Source organism: Poecilia reticulata, linkage group LG16, assembly GCF_000633615.1.
Source record: "Poecilia reticulata strain Guanapo linkage group LG16, Guppy_female_1.0+MT, whole genome shotgun sequence".
In the NCBI taxonomy this organism is placed as follows: domain Eukaryota; kingdom Metazoa; phylum Chordata; class Actinopteri; order Cyprinodontiformes; family Poeciliidae; genus Poecilia; species Poecilia reticulata.
In genome coordinates, this window is record NC_024346.1 from 23,486,049 (window position 1) to 23,510,343 (window position 24,295).

Here is a 24,295-nt window from a genome sequence, read left to right on the forward strand (position 1 = left end):
GTTATGAGTAACAGAAGCTTTTATTGACAGTTAGAATGAGTTAATGCAGCAAGTCAATATTTGCAGTGTTGACCCCTCTTCTTCACAACCTCTGCAATTCTCCCTGGCATGCTCTCAATCAAATTCTGGACCAAATCCTGACTGATAGCAGTCCATTCTTGCACAATCAATGCTTGGATTTTGTCAGAATTCCTAGGTTTTTGTTTGTCCACCCGTCTCTTGATGATTGACCACAAGTTTTCAATGGGATTAAGATCTGGGGAGTTTCCAGGCCATGGACCCAAAATCTYTATGTTTTGTTCCCTGAGCCAGTTAGTTATCACCTTTGCTTTATGGCAAGGTGCTCCATCATGCTGGAAAAGGCATTGTTCATCACCAAACTGCTCTTGGCGGTTGGGAGAAGTTGCTCTCGGAGGACATTCTGGTCCCATTCTTTATTCATGGCTGTGTTTTTAGGCAAGACTGTGAGAGAGCCGACTMCCTTGGCTGAGAAGCAACCCCACACATGAATGGTTTCAGGATGCTTTACAGTTGGCATGAGACAAGACTGGTGGTAGCGCTCACCTYGTCTTCTCCGAACAAGCTGTTTTCCAGATGTCCCAAACAATTGGAAAGGGGATTCATCAGAGACAATGACTTTACCCCAGTCCTCAGCAGTCGACTCCCTGTACCTTTTGCAGAATATCAGTCTGTCCCTGATGTTTTTCCTAGAGAGAAGTGGCTTCTTTGCTGCCCTCCTTGAGACCAGGCCTTGCTCCAAGAGTCTCCACCTCACAGTGCGTGTAGATGCACTCACACCTGCCTGCTGCCATTCCTGAGCAAGCTCTGCACTGCTGGTAGCCCGATCCAACAGCTGAAACACTTTAAAGAGACGGTCCAGGCGCTTGCTGGTCTTTCTTGGGCGCCCTGCAGCCTTTTTGGCAACAATGGAACCTCTCTCCTTGAAGTTCTTGATGATGCGATAGATTGTTGAGTGAGGTGCAATCTTTCTGGCTCTGATACTCTTCCCTGTTGGACCATTTTTGTGCAGTGCAATGATGACTGCACGTGTTTCTTTAGAGRTAACCATGGTTCACAGAAGAGAAACAATGATGCCAAGCACCAGCCTCTTTTTAAAGTGTCCAGTGGTGTCATTCTTACTTAATCATGACAGATTGATCTTCAGCCCTGTCCTCATCAACACCCACACCTGTGTTAATGGAGCAGTCACTGAAACGATGTTAGCTGGTCCTTTTAAGGCAGGACTGCAATGAAGCTGAAATGTGTTTTGGGGGATAAAGTTAATTTTCTAGGCAAATAGTGACTTTGCAATTTATTGCTGTTAAGCTGATCACTCTTTATAACATTCTGGAGTATATGCAAATTGCCATTATAAAAACTGAAGCAGTAGACTTTGTAAGTATTAACATTTGAATCATTTTCAAACGTTTTGGCCATGACTGTACATTTTTTTTTTTGGCAGATTTTGGAGCCTCTTTCAATTTAAACACAATCAGTCATCTCAAATATATTGCATGAATGTGATGTATAAATATATATATATTTCTAGATTATCTAAAGATATAAAACCCTTCTTTTAATTTTAATCTGTTTTTGGCAGAACAAATTAGAACATATTTGCCCAACATAGTTATTAGAATTTATAGTGCCTTGAAAACATATTCATACTAATGATTAATGATTGTGAAGTGTAGAAAATCGTTGAATGTAGAGGACACAGGGTCATGTCAAAGAATGTGTTGTTGTCAGATGAGAGAAAATGGTAAATTCTTTGGAGTACATGCAAACATTTGTGAGGCAGAACACTAATACTGTACATTCTCCTGAACACACCATTCAAAGTGGTGAATAATAGCAAAGGTATCATGTGCTATGGGGATGCTTTGTTTAACTAGAACAGGGAAGGTAGTAGGAAACCTGGATAAAGCTAAACACAGATGAATCATGTAAAAAAAAACTCTATAAAGTGCAAAAGACAAAAAGATCATTTTAAGAACTAGGATAATAATATAGCTTATTTTAAAGTAAACTGATGAGTAAGAATTTCTGATCAAATCTCAGATTAAATCTAATTGAGAATCGGCAGCAAGTCTTAAAAGAGCAAATTGTGATTCCATAAATGTGCAAAACTACAGAGTCAGAAAGGCTGAAAATCAGACCTTTAGATTAATAAAAAAAATAAAAATAACTCTTTTCATTCCATTTCACTAATGCCAGTAAAATAAAGTGAAAATGTTGGTTGTTATGTGAGAAAATGTAAAAAGGTTCAGAGGGCAAGATAAGTAACTAGTAAAAACTTGCATGTACAGCCTGACCCATTTCTGATCTCATCTGATTAACATGAGGGAGAACCAAACTCTTGGAAACTTCTCTAACACACAAAAGAAAACTGTTTAGCTTTGTCAATCTTTTTACATTTCTGATGTTAATATAAGGATGAAAGACTGGTTTGCTTCACATCTGTGGTGCAGACCAAAAATATTAAAATGCATTTGATAAAACTAGTTATTCTTTGTTAACAGAATAGCTCCACAATAGTGGTGTAGATTTTGCATGCAACTACATAAAAAGCAAAAACAAAAAAAAAAGACATAATTTAACTACAGCCGGCCCCCTGTTGCTTAGTGGGTTATCCAAGTTTAAGTAAGAAAGAGAAACAAAGGCATTGTTTACCTTAAGAATGTCACCTTGTGCGAGCTGAAAGGCGCTGGCAGTGATGTTGATGCCTTTTCCTGTTTGGACCTGAATGCTATACACGCATTCATGGCCGTTGTCATAGTTCATTGGATAGTTTGGCGACAAAAGAACTCCCTCATTGTTGGAGACTGTGGATCCACACTCCGCTGCGAGAAAACAAACACACAGACACCATCCATTATATAACAATATACACAACAAATGAGATGAAGTAGACACTGCCTAGCTGCATCATTACCTAAAGAGATAAAGTTGCAAGTTAACTGTGTTTCTTGGATGAACAATTATTATCCTACAGTCATAAAAATCATTATCGACTGGCACTGACACACTATAAGACAGTGAGAAGAGCATTAAATGATTGTTGTAAAAACATTGAGTGATTCCGTTGCAACGTTGAACAGTAGAGGATTAGTTGGCAGAAGTATCAGAGCTGAAGTGACACTAAGCAAAGAACTGACTGTTTAAATTTTGTCTGCACTGCTTATATTCACCATAAACTGTAGGTATCTGAATATGAAATCGCTGGATTCCTGGAGCCATAAAAAAAAAAAGAGAACACAACACAGGATATATTCTTAACAACTCACTGTATTTAACTTACAATGTGGATTTTCTCCCATCAGCAAAATATTTGGTAAAGAGCGTTTGGGAGAGGTGGGGTAGATTGCTTCTGTGCTGCATGTATGTTTCAATGCTCTTAACATTGGTAGGATTTCTTCATGATTTGTTGGTTTTTTGGTACTAACCCTATAAACACAATGCATTAATCAGTCACAGTCGATCTACAAGCTTACTATTGCCTTGCTTTAGCCAATTGGTGTTGGAAAACCCATCTGTGCCCAAATTTCTACCATGTAGGAGATGATTTAGGGAGGATTTTGGACAATTTAGCATCCTAGTCCACATGCAAAGAAACAGTCCCAAAGCATGATACTACCTCAACAGCACTTGGTAGTTAATGCAACGTTTGAAGTTTTGAAGACTACACATCAACACTTTTAAGCATCCTTTTTTCATAGGAGTCACAAAGCTCCATCTTTGTGTCGTCTGACTATAACACATTTCTTGCATAACAAAGAAATGTGCATCGTCAGCTAAAAGTTTAAGTCTGTTTGCATAATTTTTACCTTCTATTCATTAGTGAAAATGTGCACAAATTTTAAACATATGCAGCTGGTTTGAGTTAAGATTAATTGAAGATGTTTGTTGTGTTATTATTCCACCCTTCAAATGTACTGCTTAACGCCCAAAGTTAACACAGTATTGATGAGCATAAACATTTATGATAGAGCTGTAGATAAGTCTATTATCTTACCCTGTCTGAGACTCAAACTATAAAATGTACATTCAGAAACAATAAAGAAAAAGTAGCTGAGCACGTACCCACACACCTTGGCAGAGGGGCACTCCACATGTGGCGGCCACCCCCCAAGCACACGATCTCCTTTGCCCCCTGTAGACGATAACCTGTGTTGCAGTAGAACAACAGCGAGTCGCCGATGCCAAATCTGGAGCCTGTGTGCCAGCCAAACTGAGGAGTTCCAGGATTCTGACAAGGCTCAAGATTATATTCTGCAAACAGGATACAAAGAAATAATTGCATGCATAAATCTGTTCAGGAAAATACAAACACAGTCTAAGAAATGTTAATACAGAGCAGCTATTTTTTAGTTAAACTTGCTTCTAAAAAGTACCCTGCTACCGTTTTTTTCCTCTTCTTGTACATTCAGCGACAAAAAGAAATATTGCAGCAAGCAGGGATTAAATGTCTTGCTCAAGGACATTTCATCGAGTTGGGATACGTGCCCAAAGCTTAAGACCTCAACATGAAGGATGGGCTCTAAAAACTAGGCTACCAGGGGAGCAAACCCTTTAACAGTGTTGTTGTTGGTGGCCTTAACATTTGAAAAGATGCAACAGCTTAATGCCATCTACATTTCCTTCACACAGAGTGTAACGGGCTGTATGGATAACCACATAGGCCTATTGATTTGAGCCCAGCAAAGCTTTCTAGGAGTCCTCTGTAGGATGTGGCCAGAGAGAATACGCAGCCTTTGATCAAAGGTTTTAAAAGGTCAAAAATTGAATTCTAATCAGGAAATCTATAGATGCTAATTGTAGAGCATGCAAGGACAAAAAAAAAAACCACACACAATCAGCAACTGCTTTGTGAATATTTATGAATACATAAGTTATGCTTCACTTCAGCAAACAGCAGGCAAATATTTGGCAAGAACGCTCACGAAACAGCCCCTGTCTCCTTGTTTCTTCTTTACTATGCATTTCCTTCTGTCACCCTACCTCTGTCTTTCTCCGCCCTCGCTATCTACTTTACTCATTCAGTACTGCCATATGTCTCACCTCCCCTCTCTCTCTGTTCAAGTTCTATTTCTATTTCTCTGTAATTATCCATTCCTTGGTCTCGGCATGGGGCCCATTTTTCTTTGCACTGAAGTCTCTTCAGTCCTCAGGTCACTGGCCCACGTGCTTTGATGAGTATTATTATCATAGTCGGACGCCTACTGCCTGCATGACCTCTCTGTGTGGTAATTATCCGCTTCTTACCAGCAAGCCCCGAGGCAGAGTTTACCTTCAGCCCAATGACCAACAAAACACCCATTAAATGTTACTTTATGCAGGCTTCAGAGAGGCTTGGTGCTTTTCATCTCTTTTTTGAAAAAAATAGTTAGCATGTCTTTCTTTTTTTCGGTCTACCTGTCACTGCTCTTCAGTTTGGCATCCTGTCTCACAAGACTAACCCCTCATGTTTTGCATTCTTTCTTCTATCCCTCTCGCTATGATTCATTCTCCATCCTTATATAATAAATTCATTTCAATACATCTAGCAATACTCCTCGCTTGCATTTCTCCAACAAACAGAAAGAATGTATGCCTTCTTACCCGAGAAAGAGATGTTGAACCCCTGCAGAGATATGGAGAAGTCAGAAATGAAGCGTAGCTGGGCCTTGAAGTTCCCATACAGGCCAGCATTAACCGGTGCAGGTCTTTCTGAGCCAGTGAGTCGAGCGAGAGGCTGAGCGAAGCTGCCATTTTCTGTTATCAGAAGGTAGTCATGGTGATCCTCCAGGTGGAAGGAGTGAAAAGTGAACTGGACACCTTGGAGGAGAAAATCAAGTCCAGAGTTGGAGGGTTGCAGGAATACACACACCCACACACACCCACACGCGCACACACGCACAAAGAAAAGAAAAGATAAGAAAAGAAGAATCACCATCAGAGCTGGAGACACTCTTCCCATTTGGATGTCATAAATATAATATCCCTATGTTAGTATGGTGACATAAATATATATATAGACATGTAATGTAAAAATTTATCTTGATTAGATATTTTAATTTAGTCTGTATATAATCTACAAAATGGATATGCGTTTACCAGCCCTCATGACCACGGTTTTGTAAAATAAATTCTGCCATAATCATCAAATGCATGTGGTGATTTCAGGACTTTGCAGACATATTTCAAAATAATGAAGTACATAAATTTCTAGGTGAATATGCATATCTTGGTTGATTGATTTTGATACAAATTATGTTAAAATATAGAAATATATTCAATCATTGTATTATTACTTTTGTTTTTGTATATATAAGTTTATGTAAGTTAATATTTGAGGGATTCTTGTCTGGGTTATGTCATCTTGCCAAAAGAGCATTTTGTCCTTGCTATGTCAGCCTTGAGATATGCTTAATTGACCCCCCCCCCCCCCCCTGTTTTATCAGTGCTCTAGTTTTTTCCAGATAATTAATTTTTACCATCAGTTTGCCTTTGAAGTCTGGATGGGATTTGCTCTGAGACAAGCAGGGTTCTCAGTTTTTTTTATTAGTGGTCTTCTCTTAATTTACAAAAGGGAAAAAAAAGGAAAAAAAAGATCTTAAGATATTTATCAAGATCAAAAGACTAGAAAAAATTAATTAATGGACATTCATAACAAACATATTTGCATTCGCCTTTTTAAATTTTAACAGTGAATTGTAAAAATGTATGCTTAATGCTGTGAGATGACATGTGAGGTATAATGCCCTGCTCTATTTTCTCAAACCTCTCTAGTATAGTGATATTTAAACTTTTTTCAAAAGGGCCAAATTTGTCCATTTTCAATTCCTTGCACATCCCACTTTTTCCTCCCACTTAAACACACTTTTTTTTATCTCCTCAGCAATAAATTAAATGCAATATTTTAATGAAACAAATGCCAAATGTATTTTTTGTGGATCTGAAACATAAAAAGGGGGTCAAACATGCACCAAAAAATTTTTTTATGGCAAAATAGTTTTTATTTTGTTAGTCTAAAAAAGGTTTTCAGTCCATTCCAAGATCAAGGATGGAAAATTAGTCACATTTTCTATGAAAAAGCTTGATGTATTTTCTAAAGCTTAATAAATAAATGTGCATTTAGTAAGAGTCACTGGACATTTGTTGTATGACTTTCCATGACATCACACTGAAAAAAAAAACCTGCTTCATACAAGTCAAATATATTGTGCTGTACCAAACTGTTTCTATATCAAGAAAATATAAAATTTATGAGGAAGTCTCCATTTCTTTTACATGTCTATGGTGGAGAACCAAATTTGAACTATTCTTAAACTGGCACAAATTGTTCTTATGGCAATTCTTTGGATGCACAGCTTGCAGCCACCGACACTGGGCCAGGTGCTTCTATAGGCTTCTTCCTGTTACAAAGGAGTTGTTGCTTTCCACTGTCACCACATGCATGCGCTGGAGAAGAAAATCCTGCATATTCAAAATGGCTGGCTTGGTTCAAGGTTAAAAACTAACAATATTGTATTCTAGTTGTAATACTTTTAACTGGATCGCGGAAGAGAGAACATGTTACCCCTATTTTATCCTCTCTGCACTGGTTACCTGTCCATTTTAGAGTTCATTTTAAAATTCTTTTATTTGTTTTTAAATCTTTAAATGGCCTTGCCCCCTCCTATCTTTCTGAGCTGCTACATGTRCACTGCCCTTCCCGAGCTCTCAGATCAGCGAGTCAACTGTACCTGGAGGTGCCGAGGACTTTGAGGAAGCTCAGAGGGGATAGGGCGTTTGCTGTGGCAGCTCCTAAACTTTGGAACTCTTTGCCAATGTCGGTAAAACAGGCCACTTCTCTGGCAACTTTTAAATCTGCTCTTAAGACTCACCTTTTTCGGCTGGCCTTTGAGTTTGAGCTGCTGTTACTTTTAGTTACTTTTATTGCTTTTTTTTTAGATTACTTATTGTGATATTTATTATGACTGCATATTTGGGTATGTTCTTGTATTGCATTGTGTGTCTTCATTTTAAGTGATTGTATTTTTGGTGTTAGTGTGCTTTTAATTTTTATTTCACTTGTTTTAATTCTGTGGCTGTACAGCACTTTGGTCAGTGGAACTGTTTTAAAGTGCTATATAAATAAACTTGGCTTGGCTTGGCTAATACAATTTAAAATGTATTTATGGAATTCGTTGTAAGTCTGTGATTGTTAGAACAGTGATTTCCTGATGTAGCATCTTCTACCACCTCTCTTTTACTCCTCATCATTTACAGCTAGATTAAATATGCTTAATGTCTACAATGACAAAACCATCAACAACATCATTACATAGGAAGGTAATCTGACTCTCATCTGGTAAATAAATAAGGCAGATGTTGTTACTGGGTAGATGTTGTGAAACTGTATAATTTTGCATTGTAGGGGAACAAAATCAGACCCATTATGGTATCATCAAGGTTGTTGCATAACATCATAATTAATAAAAGAAACTGATGGCAATGAATAATTTCCAAATACAGTATGAACAGAAAACAAATTATGAATAAATGTTTTGATTCATGTAACCTAGTTGAAAGTCAGTATGTAAACCCGACAAAATGTATTCTTCTTATTTATTGCATCTGAACACAATGTTGTTCAGATGCAATAACATCCCGATTCTCTCTATGATGGCCAACTGGCTGCTTTTCAGCACAATCAGTGCTGCCATGTCCATGCCATCTGTTGTATCTGTTCCAGTGTGACTATGTAATGTCCTTCCCAATATTTAGCTCACTTGATAAAAGAAGTTTCAGATGACCCTTAGAATAATAACTAAATGAAGTGATTGATCATTTCATTACAGTGCATAAAGGCAAAAGATCAATTAATCAGGAGTCACCTCTATGTTGGATATTATGATGATTAAAATACAGGATGGACTAGATGAAGAATATAAGGCTAATTTTGTTTCCCCCTGAGAAGTCAGTGGTATTTACAAGCAAAGGAAATCAGCCTTATTGATTTTGAAATAATTCTTGAAGCAAACCCTTTGGATTTATTTATTTGGTTGTTTTACTGTATTGTATTATATAATGTGTTTGTTTTTTATTATGGGTTATTAAAGCTTTGTTTTTTATGTCCATTTTCTTAAACTGGGGAAAATGTAGTTCAGAGTCATTTTTATGCTACAAAAAGCATATGACAAACTTTAAACTTGACGCAGACGGAACACCAATGGAGATATAATCAAAGTGTTTTCAAATGAGTTCTTTTTTTTTTTTTTGCTGTATTTGTTTTGATTGAACTTCATATACACTTTTGTCAACTTAATGTCATTTTAAACAGTTTTGTGGATTGAAATGTCAAGTCTATGTCTATTGTTAATGTTGTTATGTCACTGTAATAGCAAAAACAAATAGAAACTAATGTAGTTTTAACTTTTTAAAATTTCTTGTTAAATAATACAGCTTGACTAGTGAAAGAAGAAAGGTATAAATGTTTATTTGGGAAAGTGTGATATGTTAAGGATTACAAAGAACACATGCACTGTAAAATAAGCTGAGTTGACTTTTTGAGTAATTATGAACAAGGCCTCAGACAAAAGGTTATAATCTTGTAATCCACGGTCACTGCCTTCTTGCAAGCGCCAAACCAATAAATTAACTCTTAATTTGTAATGAAAAATGAGAAACAAGAGACATCTTGACAGACTGACCTCTGAATATATTTATAGTTAGATTGATGGATTTTAACTGTACAAAATGTTCTACTCTAAACAGTGTAAAATTCAAGCCAACTATGTATAAATAACACCACATTTTATTAATAAACTGCAATTTCCTACCTTTCCCATGACTGACTTCAACAGTCCATGTGCAATTGAGAGAGTTAGGATAGAGCTCTGGGAAGCCTGGTGACAGGATGATCCCAGCAGGCCCTCTGATATCCCCGCCACATGATGCTGAATAAAAAAGGAAGACAATGGATAGTCAGTGTTACAGAAAAAGAAAGTTCAATTGAACCAATAAATCCTTCACCTAAAGACAAAGGCGCAATTTCGCATGAATAATGTATTCAAGTCATATAATCTCCTAATATTTTTATGAGCAACTACTCTGCAGCTGCCAACACAATGTTTTTCTTTCTTCGTCTTGGCAAACCAGCTCTACCTTTTCACAGGACACTAAATCATTTATTAGGTCAGCTATCCATCCAGGTTTTCTACGGTTGTGGAATCTTAAGCTTGACAAAAACATTGTCAGAAAACATCTTTAAAAAGCTTAGACAACTTGAGGTAATGTTGTGTCTGAATTCAATTCAAAGGAATCCATTTTCCTCCTATGCAACTGAGTGTTATGGTCGGGTTCATATACAATTGCAATGCAATTCATTTAATACATATAATACAGTACAGTTAAATTCATCTGTCCATAACAGTTATTGATAAGCTCTCCATCTAGCACAACAAGTCATTGACTTTGCCCATATAATTAACAAACCTCAGTCACAATCACTTCTTTAAGGGTATTTTCAGTGTCTCTTAAGCAGATGTAAATACTGTTTAACAACTTTTTTACTATGGTTAGGTTCTGTAATCCAGCTGTAACTCTTTAAGACTGAGCCAGTAAAAACATGAAGACAAGGAATGCTGTCAAAACTAATGCTGCTACCACTACAGTGATGTGACTGGCTTAATTTACTTCCAGAATGCATTTTATCCTCTCAAAGGAAGTTAATGAGATATTTCTTTCCTCATTGTTGGCTGGTGGACACTGGGAGGTGAATGCCAGATGTGGCTGAAGGTTAAGTGGAGTAATTAGGTATGGCTTGAATTCGTAAATGTTTACGAATTCAAGCTGAATTGACTAAAAAGTCAATTCAGCTCAAAGATAATGCTAGTTAAATCAAGCATTTCTGGAATTTGTTGAGATTTGTATTTTTAATTTAACTATCTAGTCATGTTGTGTTTGGGACTATGGTATTTTCCTACTTTAAGAGTGAAAACACAGGCAAATGCACAAATGCCTTCCAAACAACATGCATGCATATAGTATCAGAGTAATATGCATCAGCTGATGTTTGGGGGAGAGAAGTAAAAAGCCTTGGGCTCCACAGCTGCATGTACCCACTCCCTCCTGGTCCTTCCTTCCACCCTCCGGGTTTTTAAGAGACCACAACACATCCAGACTTGCACCATTACTCAGAAACAAAAAAAACCTGCTAATTTATTAATGAACCAACATTACATGAAGTCATTAAAAGTTGATAGACATGCTAGGCAAATTATTACTCGACATGCAGCATGTCAAGCCAGTTGGCACCACACAGACATACCTAGAATATACCCCAATGTATTTATAAGGGAAATTCCACTTTGAGAGACTTGCATTATTTCTTATTTCTTATATCATTTCTTCATGGCAAGATAATCTTGAGTTAATACAATACAGATAATATGCTACATATATTGTGTTTTACAATAACTATATAAAAAAGAAACAATGCATAACATGATTTAATTTCCTGTATTTAAAATAAGAAAAATTATTACTACTACTGTTGACTCTCAAAATAACATTGTTACAGATATAAATGTTACATAGTGTTTGTTTACTTCAAGTTAGATTTTTTCATTTTTTGTTGAGCAAAACTACTGAAATTACATCTGCTAAATTCACTAATAGCGTTCAAGTAAACATAGCAGTTGTGCAGATATTAGCTGCTTTATTAGTCTGGTTGTCTGCTTATGAAGCCAGAATAACATCAGCTTCTCAACCAACAGGATGCTTATTGCTTATCAAATGTATTTTCAAAATAAAGTAATCTTATGATGGTAGCAGTCCTTCAGTTTCCAATTCATTACTAGCTGTGGATTTTAAAATCAAACAATTGGTCTGTATTGAATTTGTATAGGAGGTAAACGTGTGGCAAATACCTTACGGTACACTACATGCCCAATCTATTCCACAATTCCTTACAGAAAATAGTGTTTTCAAAACTGGGTCTTTTCTGATTAAAACAACATGTTATGAAGCACTGACAAGAACCCATTTGCATGGTCAATGCTGCTCTAGGCTACTCATAATGCTTCACACAAGGACTCGCAACTCTAAGGTTAATAATGCATGCAGAAATTAGTATTTGTATTTTAATGTTATTGATTTTTCTTTTCACAAATAATTTTTTTTATTATGTTGTTAGCCTATTTAATAGATGTGTTGCAAAAGGATAAATTAAAGCTGCACTTTTTGTATTTCAGTAATGAGACTGATCCATGTGCTGAAATGCTCATGAACCGTTCATCTTAACATACCATCGCAAGTAGGCAATGGGTGGCTCCAGAAGTGATTCTTCTCACAAACAAGTGGTTCTTCATGGCTCAGTCTGTATCCAAGGTCACACTGGAAGGACACGGTCGACCCAATCGACAGGTCATGGCTTAACCGCAAACCATTCACTGGGATGCCAGGATCCATGCAGGAGTAAGTGTCCAGTGTGACCACTAGTAGAACATAAACACAAACATTCCTTATCAAGTATGACACGGTTTAATTTTTTTGTTTTAGGTTAGTTTCAGAAAGTGCAAAAAAAGTCAACATTTCCTGAATTTTTGTTTTTTTGTGGTTCTCTGTGAAAGAGTTCCCCGTTACTGTGAGCCGTTTCTGTGTGCAACTGCTCAAGTGAGAATGACTCTGTGAAAAGGCTATTTTTCATTCTGACAGAGATGTGAAAAGTATTTGACCTTCTTAAAAATAGTCCTGTTTAAATACATAAAATGAGTTTTAAAATATGATTTAATCTATTAATGCTATAAACTACCAATACAGCCCCATGTAAAATTAGAGATTGTAACAAAAATTGCATGTATGGAAGATTTTCAAAGGTAAACCATTGTTGACAAAAGAAAAAAAAAACAATAATGTGTGTTTCAAGTTTCCCAAAAAAATTATTATTTTTTTGATTATCCTCAAAGCGTTTGGAAAAATATTCTGTGGACTTCAGACATGAAACTGGATTTTTATTAAGATAACCTTATGCTTTCTACTACATCTAATATAAGTATGGAGGAAGTGATGTGATAGTATTGAGCTATTTGTTTTTTTTCCAAGACCTTGATTAAATGTAATTTTTTTTGCTTTTGGTTTTAACAGGCAATGTTTTGAAGTGGTCTTTAGTTCTGACTTAAATCTGATTGCAGGTTTGTGCCATAAGCTTAAATAGACATGGTTGACAAACCACTAATCTAGCTGACTAAAACAATTTTGGAAAAAAGGATTGGCCAAAGGGCTTATTGCTAGTTAACACATATTCATGACTGCCGTTATTGCTGCCAAGGGTAGAGCGACCAGTTGTTCAGTTCAAAGGCAATTACTTCACACATTTGGTTGAAATGCCTTTTTGCCCCCAGTTTATCTTTTGAAAAACTGCTACTTGCATTTAGTCTAATCATCTTTGCAGACATTAGTATCCAACTGATGAAGTAACAAAGAAGCAAAAACATATGTAATCTGTTACATGTTTATTATTAGATTTTAACTTTTGTGACGCAAATATGAAATACAACTTTTTTGTGTTATTTTTACAATTACATAAACTTCAATCCTGTACTTAAACACTGGTGTCAAAACCTTCGGCATTATAATAATCACAAAAAACATTACAAGTCCTTCATAATAGCTCTGAGAATTATTATAAAATAATGTCCAAGCAGAATCAAATATTAACCTTGATATAAAAAAAATTTAATAATTACTTGCTTAATAGCTGCCTCAAACATCACAAAAGCACAGAACAACTTCCTGGCTCTATAAATTAACTGTGTATTGTATATCACACAGTATATATGTAGATAGACAGACAATATATTTTCATTCACTTTTTTGTTTTAAGTATTTGACTTTCTTGCTATGGTATGAATAAATACATGAAATATATGAATACATCAATAAAATGAATAAATAATAAAGCCTGAAAACTTAGTAGGGGTGTTTGTTGCACCTTTTCTGTTGTTTTTTGTTACTGTTGATAAACCATCAACTAGCCTACAGAGAAAGGGTCAAAGGTGCATGTTAGGTTGTGTTCAGCATTACTGGCCACTTGTTTCTTGGGGAGGCAGAATTGAGGCTATGACCTTCAAGAAGCTGTACAAATATACTCTCTTCTGTTCACTGAAAATGTTGGACCTCTACACTTGGCTTTCACAAAAAGTACTTTCATGGCTGTTTTGCCTCCAGAGTGCCCTGGTGGAAATTTCAGCTCTATTAGGAGGGAAAAGATGGCCCCATTTTTTCCTGTGATTTTCACGACTTCCATTTGGCTTTCTTCCAGGTAGGGTTGCTTTTGATGCACTAAAAATATGCAGATTTTAGGCAAATGACTGGCAACAGATGTGTAAGCAGTTGTCAGGTCATTGGCAGGGAGACTATTCTAAGACAGCCTTTTCAGAACTTTTACTTTTAGCTCGGATACACAGAAAAAAGCTACCTCCGTCAGTCTATTTTTCTAAAGAAAGCATTTGCAAAGTATACACTGAGACCATTATTAGGAAAACAAAGCATGTCCTGTTTCAATTCAAGGTTTTATAAAGCATAAAGAAATAAAAGTGATGAGGTTTTTTTCTAGGTTCTTAAAATAATTAAATTCAAGCTCAAATGTACAAAAAAAAACACAGAAGATTTCACAACGTCATTAGTGAAGGTGTTTTTGAAGAACAAAGAACAGAATGCTGTCAGAATTCTGACAATCAGAAAATGTGACCAAATCTATGAAACCAGGAGTTTTAGCAATTCGCAGGTCTGGAGAAAATAGGCTTGTGTGATGATGCCAAGAGGAATGACATCACCAATATCTTCAAGAAGCAACTTTTAAGACTAAAAATCTGGAAAAAATATGTTATGAGAAATTGTTTACAAGAAGTAAACATGAATGAGATTTGCCAATCATAAGAAGAGTCAACATCCAAGCAAATTCACCTCATGATCAGCTTGTCTAAAACTCAGATAGATGGAAGAAATCCAAAACGACGCAGGCTTCAATTAGTATGTGAAAATGTATAGCTTGTATTATCCTTTTCATTGTGTTTTATCTGTATCTTTGTTTTAGTTTGTTTAATCTAAAAACCATTTTGTGGTTTTTATCTATGAAAGTTGCTAAATAAATAACATTTGCTTAGTGGGAGTACAGTTTGAAAGAAGTCTAAACAACTTCCTGTTTGGAACAGGTGAATGACAAACTCTGTTAAAAGCATTGTGGCATTATTACGTATATGCTGAGCTACATCTGAATGAGTCATTAGACTTCTAGAATAATGTGTTTTGAACAGATAAAGCACACTTAAACATACTTGGCCATAATAGTTTTCGCCTCCAAGTTGCAGAAATTACCTTTAAAAAATTCCCACAAATATAAGCAACTCTGTTTTGTGCACAAAATGTCTTGTTCTGCAAATACTTTAATCAAACTATTTTTTTTTGTAACTGAACTAATTTAGGTTTCCTACACATAAAGGGAATCAATGCAGTGTTACCCTACCTCAGTTTACTTACTGCATAACTCACCCTTATTTTTTATATGACCAATTTTACAAATGAAGTTGGCAAGGTTTCCCTTGGTATTCCAGCAATTAGATATATCCTAAATAGTAATAGAAGAAGCTAATATGATCTTACTGTTATTGCTTTTCAATGGCCTCATCAACAAAAGAGAAATGCACTTGAGAGCAAAACATAATAAGACAAGGGCACTCGTGGCCTGCTTTCAGTCAATAATACAGACATAATAGCAAACTTTGTCTTATGAATCAAATCAGAATGACACGGGTAATGGTGCTAGTGCAAACTGTTGTGAAAATAAATCACACTATGCCCAGAATCTTTTACTGTAAAATTTTTCAAAGGCTAACAGTGTAAGCATAATGACATGGGAAGAAAGAACGCTTAGCATACAAATTTCACTAAAATTGTACACCTTCGAGAGTGAATGCCCTCCTGATCTGGCAGATTTGTTGATGCAGCAGCAATGAGAATTGTTTTACATACAAACAAGTGTTCCTCGTGACAAGCAGCAAAGTGCAAGAATACATTTTGACAGTTGGATATTTGTCACTTGGAGTCTCAGCTGCAGGCATAGGTCGATTTTTTTTTTAAACAAGAATTTTAATATTGTTGAAACTTATTCCTACTTTTACATTTTGCACCACAGTTCTCTACCCTAGATTGCTCTGAGGCTTTCAGGATATTTTTTATTTACCACCACAGAGCTCCTATGTGATGGGTCAGAGTCAACAAGTTATGCTGGCTCCTTTATTCAATTGCAAACAGAAACGTGCATGATTTAGTTGATTCACCGATGCACCAAGTGAGGAAACACAAAAAGTGTTTCACTTTCAGTAGAAAAACACACAGGCAAACAAAGTGACTTGAAAACATGACAAACATACAGCTCCCCTAATTAACCCTACTTCTTGTAGCAATGACAGCTTTAGCAAGACTGGCAGTATAAAGTGTACCACACGCCAAGTAGCATTTGTCGTCTTCACGTGAAATCAGGTAGAAGAGCAAAATGTTAACTCAAGAAACAGCTTTACCATAAAGCTGTGTAAAAACAATAAAAAAAAGGTGAAAGCTCTACACAAGCAGTCCTAATGAATCATTTCAGAGACTATTTGATGAAAACAGGGCAAATGATGCAAATGATGCAAATGATGCAAATGATGCAAACGATGAGGCAATTAGATTTACACTCCAAGAAGAACTCAACATGTACTCCCGGAAGGTATTGAGCAATGTAATAAAGATTAGTTTTTTCCCCCAGATTTTTTTTTTATTTACTCAGAGCACACTTGACTAACTTCATCTTACTTAAGTTTCAATAAAGCATGATACTTCAAAAAAATTATGCATTTTATAGAAATGCACACTTAACAAATCTTCAGGTACGCAGTTTAGTAAGTTAACCTTTGCAGCATAACATTTTTGTTATGCTGCAATGGAGGAGCTTCCATTAAAAAGTTATTTAATGAAGAGTGTAATGCAGTTTTAACAGGTTCCAAGCCTGACCAAGCATGTCGACCTCTGAACCCCTCCCCACCTGGTGCTCCCTCCTACATGCATCCTGTTAGCCTTTTTGTACCAAAGCATGATTAATTACATAATACGTTCCCAATTTCTAGGTAAACCAGGTAAAGCAGCACTATATTCTCACCTTCATAGAAGATCTTGAAGCCACTGTTTGATCGACTGTTATCAGTTGTAAAAAGCAAATATAGGAAGTTACTGCTACTAAACAGGAACTGAGGGACTTGGGTTCCATTAAACGAGCCAACCAGAGGAGAAAGCAGGTTTGGACCGTCGTGCACTTCCAGAAAATCATAACTCAGCTCAGTTTGAAACCTTAGGGGTAGAAGGATAGCAAAGTTAGTAGGAGAAAGAGAAGGAATGTTTGTATTCAGCACAATACCTACAGTTTGCTACAAAAAGACTAATTATGTAATGAAAGATGAGACATAACTGGCAAGCAATCATGTCGATTATTGCAACAGCACAAGATCAATGGGCATCTTGGAAATATGACATGATATGAATCTGTAGTCACTCGCCGGTCTCCACATCAAACAGCTGCCTTTAGTGCAGGGTTTCAGCAAAATGAATCAATATTGTTGGGGAAAAACAGTACAAGTAAGTTCACAAAGAAATTACAGCTGCAACATTTTATTACAATATTTTCACACATTATATTATATTGTCACCTTCCTTAAATAGTGATCCAAGTCATTTTTTGTCAAAGGTGTTTTATTATTATTAATTATTATTATTATCATCATCATCATCATCATCTTCTGGCAAGAAAGATGTGGAGATTTGCTTTTGCCAAAATCACTTTTGGCAAAGAGAAAATGGCTGATTAATTTCACAAATAATGCTAAGCAAGGTTTTAAAAAGTTTCTAATTGTTCAGACAATCTACAATTGTCAATCTACATAGTAAGTTATAAGATCTAATACGATTTGGGATTTTTATTTTATTTGTAACAATATATCCTTATGGAATTACAATTCCCTCCAAAAGCATTTCAAACAATTAATATTTTTCACATTTTGTCACATTACAACCAAAAACTTAACACACAGTAGAACCTAATTGTGAAGTGGACCAAAAAGCCTTCAAGGGTTTCAAATCATTTCACTAATAAAATCTGAAATATCCATTCATTTGTGTTTTGAACCCTATAAATTTGAATGACACTAATTGCCTTTAATAGTCAACTAAATAGTAAATTACATATATTTATATCTGTCTAATTTAATATAAATACAGCTCTTCCATAAAGTCCTCAGGAGAACATTACACTACATAATTAAAAACCAAAGTTAAGAACTTTTCAATCCATCAAATGAACTTTCTGTCCTAGAAGCAAATAAGTCTGAGTAATTAAAATAGTAAATATAAGCAGGATGAGCTTTTTGCTCATGCTTTCAGAAGCAAAAACATGAATGAAATAGTTTAGATGAAAGGATATTTATCTATTAGAATGACCAAATTAAAATCCAAACCTACATTAAATTAAAAATCTGTTGCAAAAGGTGAATGTAGATTCTTAAAGGCAGACTTTCTAATTTATTTGACATTGGTAAAACTATTTGTAAAGAAGAACGAGCAATGACTGCAACAGACACACCCTGAAAGAGTTGGATTTATAATTGTGGCAAGAGGCCCTAGAAATAAATCAGCTGAATATAAACATATGTGGCACTTTCAGAATTTTCTTTTGTGGAAATATTTTGAAAACAAATCATTTTCCATCTAAGAATTATGCCATTCTTTATGTGAAGTTTGAGGTTTTGACATGTAAAAATGTGGAGGAACATTAAGGTGATATATCTGCCGTTTTTACAAGAAAGATAAAAAATAATACTTGAGGCTTTTAACGTCTCACCCACATCTGTGTTCTGAGCTCCATCACAGATTTCCAGAGTGAAGGCTAAGCCAAATACATGCGGAGTATTTGTTAAAAGCTGTACATGCAAATGTATTTACTTGAAGTGCATGCGTTTTCATATACTAGTACATTGCCTGTGATCAATTTCTAAAAGTCTTTGTGTAAGTGTGAGCCTGTTTGTTTCCACGCCCGAGTTGTTTCAGTAGTGTCATACAGACCTGTCAAAGCTAATCTTGATAGAGCGTCCTGCCTCGGCCTCAATGACCCACTCACAACTCAGAGAGTCTTTGTAGTAGCCGGGCCACCCCGGGGAGAGAATGACACCAGACGGCCCTGAGTAGTGACCCCCGCAAGGAGCTGGAGGAGCAGAGATAAAATGGGTATTTATGATGGAAAAGATTGAGAGGGGAGGAGAAACATGGACATATTGTAAGATAATGAAGGATTTTTGAACCCACATAAAAGATGAAAGGAACATATAGTATTGAACACCAAACTACTATAACCTCACAAATTACTAGAAATATGTTTCCTGAGTGTGGTGAAGAAAGCAAACTCAGATGCTCCTTTTTTTCCCCTGTTCTCCTTTCTGACTAAACAGCTGATGTATCTATCCAAAATCCACTTAGTCATTAACTCGTCTGTTCCGGTACCTTCACATTTGGGAATTGGTCCGCTCCACATTACGTTCCCTTCTTCTAGTTGGCATGTGATGGTGTCAGCGCCCTGTGTTTTGATGAAACCTTCCTCACAAACCACAGAGATGGAGTTACCCAGCTGGAAATCGTCCCCAAAGCGCCTTCCATTTAGAGGTATGCCAGGGTCAGGGCACTCATTATGCCCAAAAGCTTGTAAGAAGAAGACAGAAACAAGATGTAACGTCAAAGGCATGAGCAAGGTTACAACAATGAGGAACCAAGCTTGAAGAGAAAGAATAATTTTAGCTGTAGGTTTAAAAAAAAAGTAGTAGTAATAGTAGTAGTCCCTTGCAGTAAACAGGATTATTAGAAAGTCTTCTGTTCCAAGACTTGTGGGTTGGCATCAACCAGTGAAATATAAAAGAGACAACAAAGTTGTCTGGTAGCATAAACTAAAGCAAAGAATAGTTATTGGACTATTAAGTTTCATTTTTGCTGAAATGAGGTTGTTTGTAAAACAAAAATATGCATGTTTGTACCAGAACAATATTAGTGTATGTATTAATAATCAGATGTAATCTAATAATGGATTCATAATTACTTGTATTGTCTAATTATTTTACAGCCCCTGCTTTGAGGATAAATTAATTTCAGCCATATAAGATAATTAACTGAGTTAATTAATGAAGCAAAAAATAAAAAAAACAGGTTTAACATTCTCATATACTGGTTGAATGTGAATGAATGTGTTCAAGTGTCCCTGCATATTTTCTCATGTAAAAACAAAATCCATACATTTCCAGACTCACTTTCAAACTTTCCCCTTCAGTGGATATAACAAAGTCTTGAAATAGACATATTTTTCCAAGCTCCATTTTTCTTCGCAGTCTACACCTTGAAAATTCTTACTTCAGATCTAGATCCATTCAATAAACATAATTGTTCCACTTTTCAAATAGGTGTTATTTTTATTAGCCTGTTTTTATTTTGATTGGGCAATTACAGCCTCTCAATTACTATTCAAAGCTAGTGCTATGACCAAGGCTGTTTTGTTTAGTACATTCTGAGAAAAAGAGAAGGCAGTATTGAGGTCGGCCACGTACACAAGTCCTGGGTGTCCATCAAAGGCACCAGCATCCATCTCTGTGAAAAAATAAAGCCCTTACAACAGCCAGCCAAGAGAACAATACCCTCCAGGAGGCAGTCATTATCCACGTCTCCTATCAAGGAAGGACTTAAGAGCAGATCGAGTGGACTCACCACAAGGTGCCAACCATTCATGAGTCTCAAGCCCAAAGAAAGGCTGGATGAGACTTTGACAAAGAAGACAAAAAAAATTCACAGAGGTAAGATCTGTTCTTGGAAAACCCTTTGAACAAATGAAATAAAGAAAAAAAAACAAGTCTTAAGAATAAGTCTGAGGGCCTTTCTGATGTACATTTATGGATCACCAGTAAATTATCTCGCAGTTTGTTCTTTTTTTTTTTTAATAACGTGAGAAAAGTCAAACTTAGGTACATCATTATTAAGTGTGTAAAGATTTACTGCATGACCAGATTTAGCCTTGCAGTTGCAAATGCAGTTGCATTTGGCCATTCTTTGTTAATGTCCATATGTTTGAGAACACAGTGAGTGGATTTTAGTAAGATGTAGCACGGCATTGAGAAAAAAGATTTATTTTAATGATTTGATGAACAAGTCCATTTAATCTGAGCTGCAGGTTAAAGATGTTTTCATATTTTATAAGGTTGTGCAGAGGATTTAGTGATAAGCATCTTTGTCTCATGGCTGAGGCATTTCTGTTTGAACATTTGCATTTTGTTAAGGTAAGCCCACAACATTTCTCCAGGTATTCTGGCTTCATTCCATCGGCCAGATACATGCAGTTAGTTCATTGGTAACTCTATATTAAATGAATGCATGTGTGTGTGAGCATAGTGGATTTTCTCTATAGTGGTCTCATGTCAGACCAATGACCTCTTCAGGGTTTAACCTGCGTCTCTTCTACTGATTGCTGGAACAGTCTTTCCATCACTACAATCCCAAATTGATAGGTACAGAAAGTGGCACTTAAATTTAACAACTAACATCAATACAGTTTTATATGAGTATTTACTTAACATTTTCTGTTATTTAAGAAAATAATACATAAAAAGAGGCAACGGCAAAATATAACATATTTTGATAACGAAAGTTGTCTTCATTTTTAAAGTATTGATTTACATAATTTGACAATCTTTTGTTGGCATCAGGAATATAGGTTGGTTTTGTTGCCAATTAGTCAAGCATGTTTTCACATAATAAGTACTGAATAATGCATTAATGCATTTCTTTTTTAAATGATTTTATGTATAATAGTATATAAGATGAAAGTTTAAAAAAATATATATCACTCACTGCTGTAGGTGATGTTGAAGCCTCTCCCTGACATCGAATGATCAGCCTGAAACTCCAGCTGCAGAATGTTGCTGTTGGACGTAAGGTGTGAAGGAACTTCAGCCCCTGAAAAACGTCCCAGCATCGTTGCTTCTGACTGATCCCCATCTTTGATTGTGAGGAAGTCGTAGGGAGGCTCCAGGTCAAAGTCATTGAAGGCCAAGTGAATCCTCGAGCCAGGTTCAGAGATAATCAGCCACACACAGTTAAGGTTGTTCCCGTAGCCCTCTGGGTAATCTGGGGACAGTACTGTCCCCATGGGCGCGGTGAAGTTGGAGAAACAGGGGACTGTATGATAGAACATGGACAAGACAACAGCGAGGATTTATAAAACTTCACTGATGCAACTACAGTTGTTTGTCTTAGAGCATCTCTCACAGGCCATATTGCTCTCTAAAGGGTGCATTGTGCCATAACAGAATTGTGCACAGCGATTCCAGCAGAACAATGTCACAATTGTGTAAGTAGCTCAGAAATCAGGAGACAGCACAGCTCCCATGGGTACGGAGTAGCTGGAGAAACCTGAAACTGCAGGGAGAGTGGCCATGTTGCAGTAAAACTGCATGAGAATACAGAATTGCAAAACAGGGATTCTGTGTAATTGATATTGTTCTATCTATCTAAACCAAAGACAGGGATATTGCCACGACAAATGTTGAAGTACTACATATTACATGTTGCCTTTTACTGTACATGAGTGCAGGAAAACAATCATTTTCTTCTTTCAGTGCAACCCCAAACCCATATGTTATTAGTTCACGATTATACATTTTGGCTCTTTACCAATTGTGTGCTACATTTTCAGTTAACACTACTGCAATTAATCCCCCAATAGCTTAGAGTTATTGTGAATGTTCATAGTGTACTAGTAACTGCTTTATTTGACGTTATAAGAAAAAAAGATTAGTCCAGACTTACATATGCAGATGGGGATATTAGCCGACCACTGATTGTTGTTTTGGCAAGTAATCATCCTCTCCCCAATGAGTTCAAATCCAAACTGGCATTTGAAGCGAAGAACATCTCCATTTAAAAATCCATTACCCTCTTTGAAGCCATACAAAGGTGTACCGGGATCACCACAACTATCCTTGTCAATCTCTGTAGGCAAAGGGAAGATAACAGGATGGATGGATGGAGGGTGAAAGTAGAAGATTGAGTCAGTTTAAGAGCTTTAAAAATCTTTTCTTAATATTCCCTGTTCTCAGAACAGAGTCGACTTTAAGTTGAGAAATAGATTTTGAAATCAGACAGACCAGACAGTGTCAGAGAGGCAGGTAATGACAGACGCAAAGACAAAGGCCGTATAGAATAATATCACCATTAAACTTTGTGTACCTTTGTAGTTGATCTTGAAACCTATTGAGCCCACACTCTCATCAGACTGGAGATGGAGCCACATCTGATAGGACATACTTACTATCAGGTCGGGGACAAAGCTCCCACTCAGCCTGCAGATAAAACACAAGAACTATGGGATCAAACAACACTTTTGTAACTTCACGCCATTGCACAATACCACTCACATGCTGTATTACACCTACAAACCCTTAACACACACCGATCATGGGCATAATGTCGTATTAATTTGGAGCTTTAATATTATTCATTTGAATCATTCTTTTTCCAGGTTGGAATACAGTGATCCCTCGCTATAACGCGGTTCACCTTTCGCGGTCTCGCTGCTTTGCGGATTTTTTTGTGCAGTTTTTTTTTCACAGTGCATTGTGTTTTGCATCCTGATTGGCTAAACAGTCTCCAAGCTCCTTCTCTACCTGTGTGCCAATAACGTTACAGTATTTAAATATAAGTAATATAGATCGACCATTCAGGAGATGAAAGCTGAAAACTTTGAATGCCTGCTGGAAAAAACTGTGGCCAGAATCAGCGCAAAATCCGACTGGAGGCTCGTTTGCCGAGATCCATCTCTCTGCCGTAGATATAGCTGTGAATCTCACGGGGCAGGTTGGAGGAGACGCTTTGATGACATGACTCCAGATAACATTAAGGCCTGATTGATGAACACGCACATCCGCTGACCTGAAAACAGGTTTTGTTCTTTGGTTTCAATGTAGAATATTTAATTATTCTATAATTATTCTATAATAATTGTATAATAATTGTAAAATAATAATTGTATAATTGTATAATAATTGTAAAAACTAAAGGTAACTACTTCTTGGATGTCACTTATCGCGGGGTATTTTCGGAACGCAACCTCCGCGAAAAATGAGGGATCACTGTAATTGTAAATTTTGCTTCAGCTGAACAAGTATGATTCTTTTCAAATTCACATATGGTCAAAATTTCACAAACCGGGTAA

The 24,295-nt window shown here is 36.4% G+C and overlaps 1 protein-coding gene across 4 annotated transcripts in view; it reads right to left on the reverse strand.

The window, feature by feature from the left end:
• Positions 1-24,295, reverse strand: part of LOC103478352 (CUB and sushi domain-containing protein 3-like) — a 244,833-nt gene that overhangs the window by 141,561 nt on the left and 78,977 nt on the right. For all 4 annotated transcript variants that reach the window (XM_017309426.1, XM_008432116.2, XM_008432118.2 and 1 more), the window contains 11 exons: positions 23,311-23,423; positions 22,891-23,073; positions 21,934-22,260; positions 19,552-19,746; positions 19,117-19,255; positions 17,165-17,352; positions 12,276-12,464; positions 9,807-9,923; positions 5,602-5,817; positions 4,084-4,272; positions 2,674-2,843 (listed from right to left, as the gene is read on the reverse strand). In XM_017309426.1, coding sequence (XP_017164915.1) covers positions 2,674-2,843; positions 4,084-4,272; positions 5,602-5,817; positions 9,807-9,923; positions 12,276-12,464; positions 17,165-17,352; positions 19,117-19,255; positions 19,552-19,746; positions 21,934-22,260; positions 22,891-23,073; positions 23,311-23,423 — 2,026 coding nt within the window. The remainder of the gene's footprint in view (positions 1-2,673; positions 2,844-4,083; positions 4,273-5,601; positions 5,818-9,806; positions 9,924-12,275; positions 12,465-17,164; positions 17,353-19,116; positions 19,256-19,551; positions 19,747-21,933; positions 22,261-22,890; positions 23,074-23,310; positions 23,424-24,295) is intronic.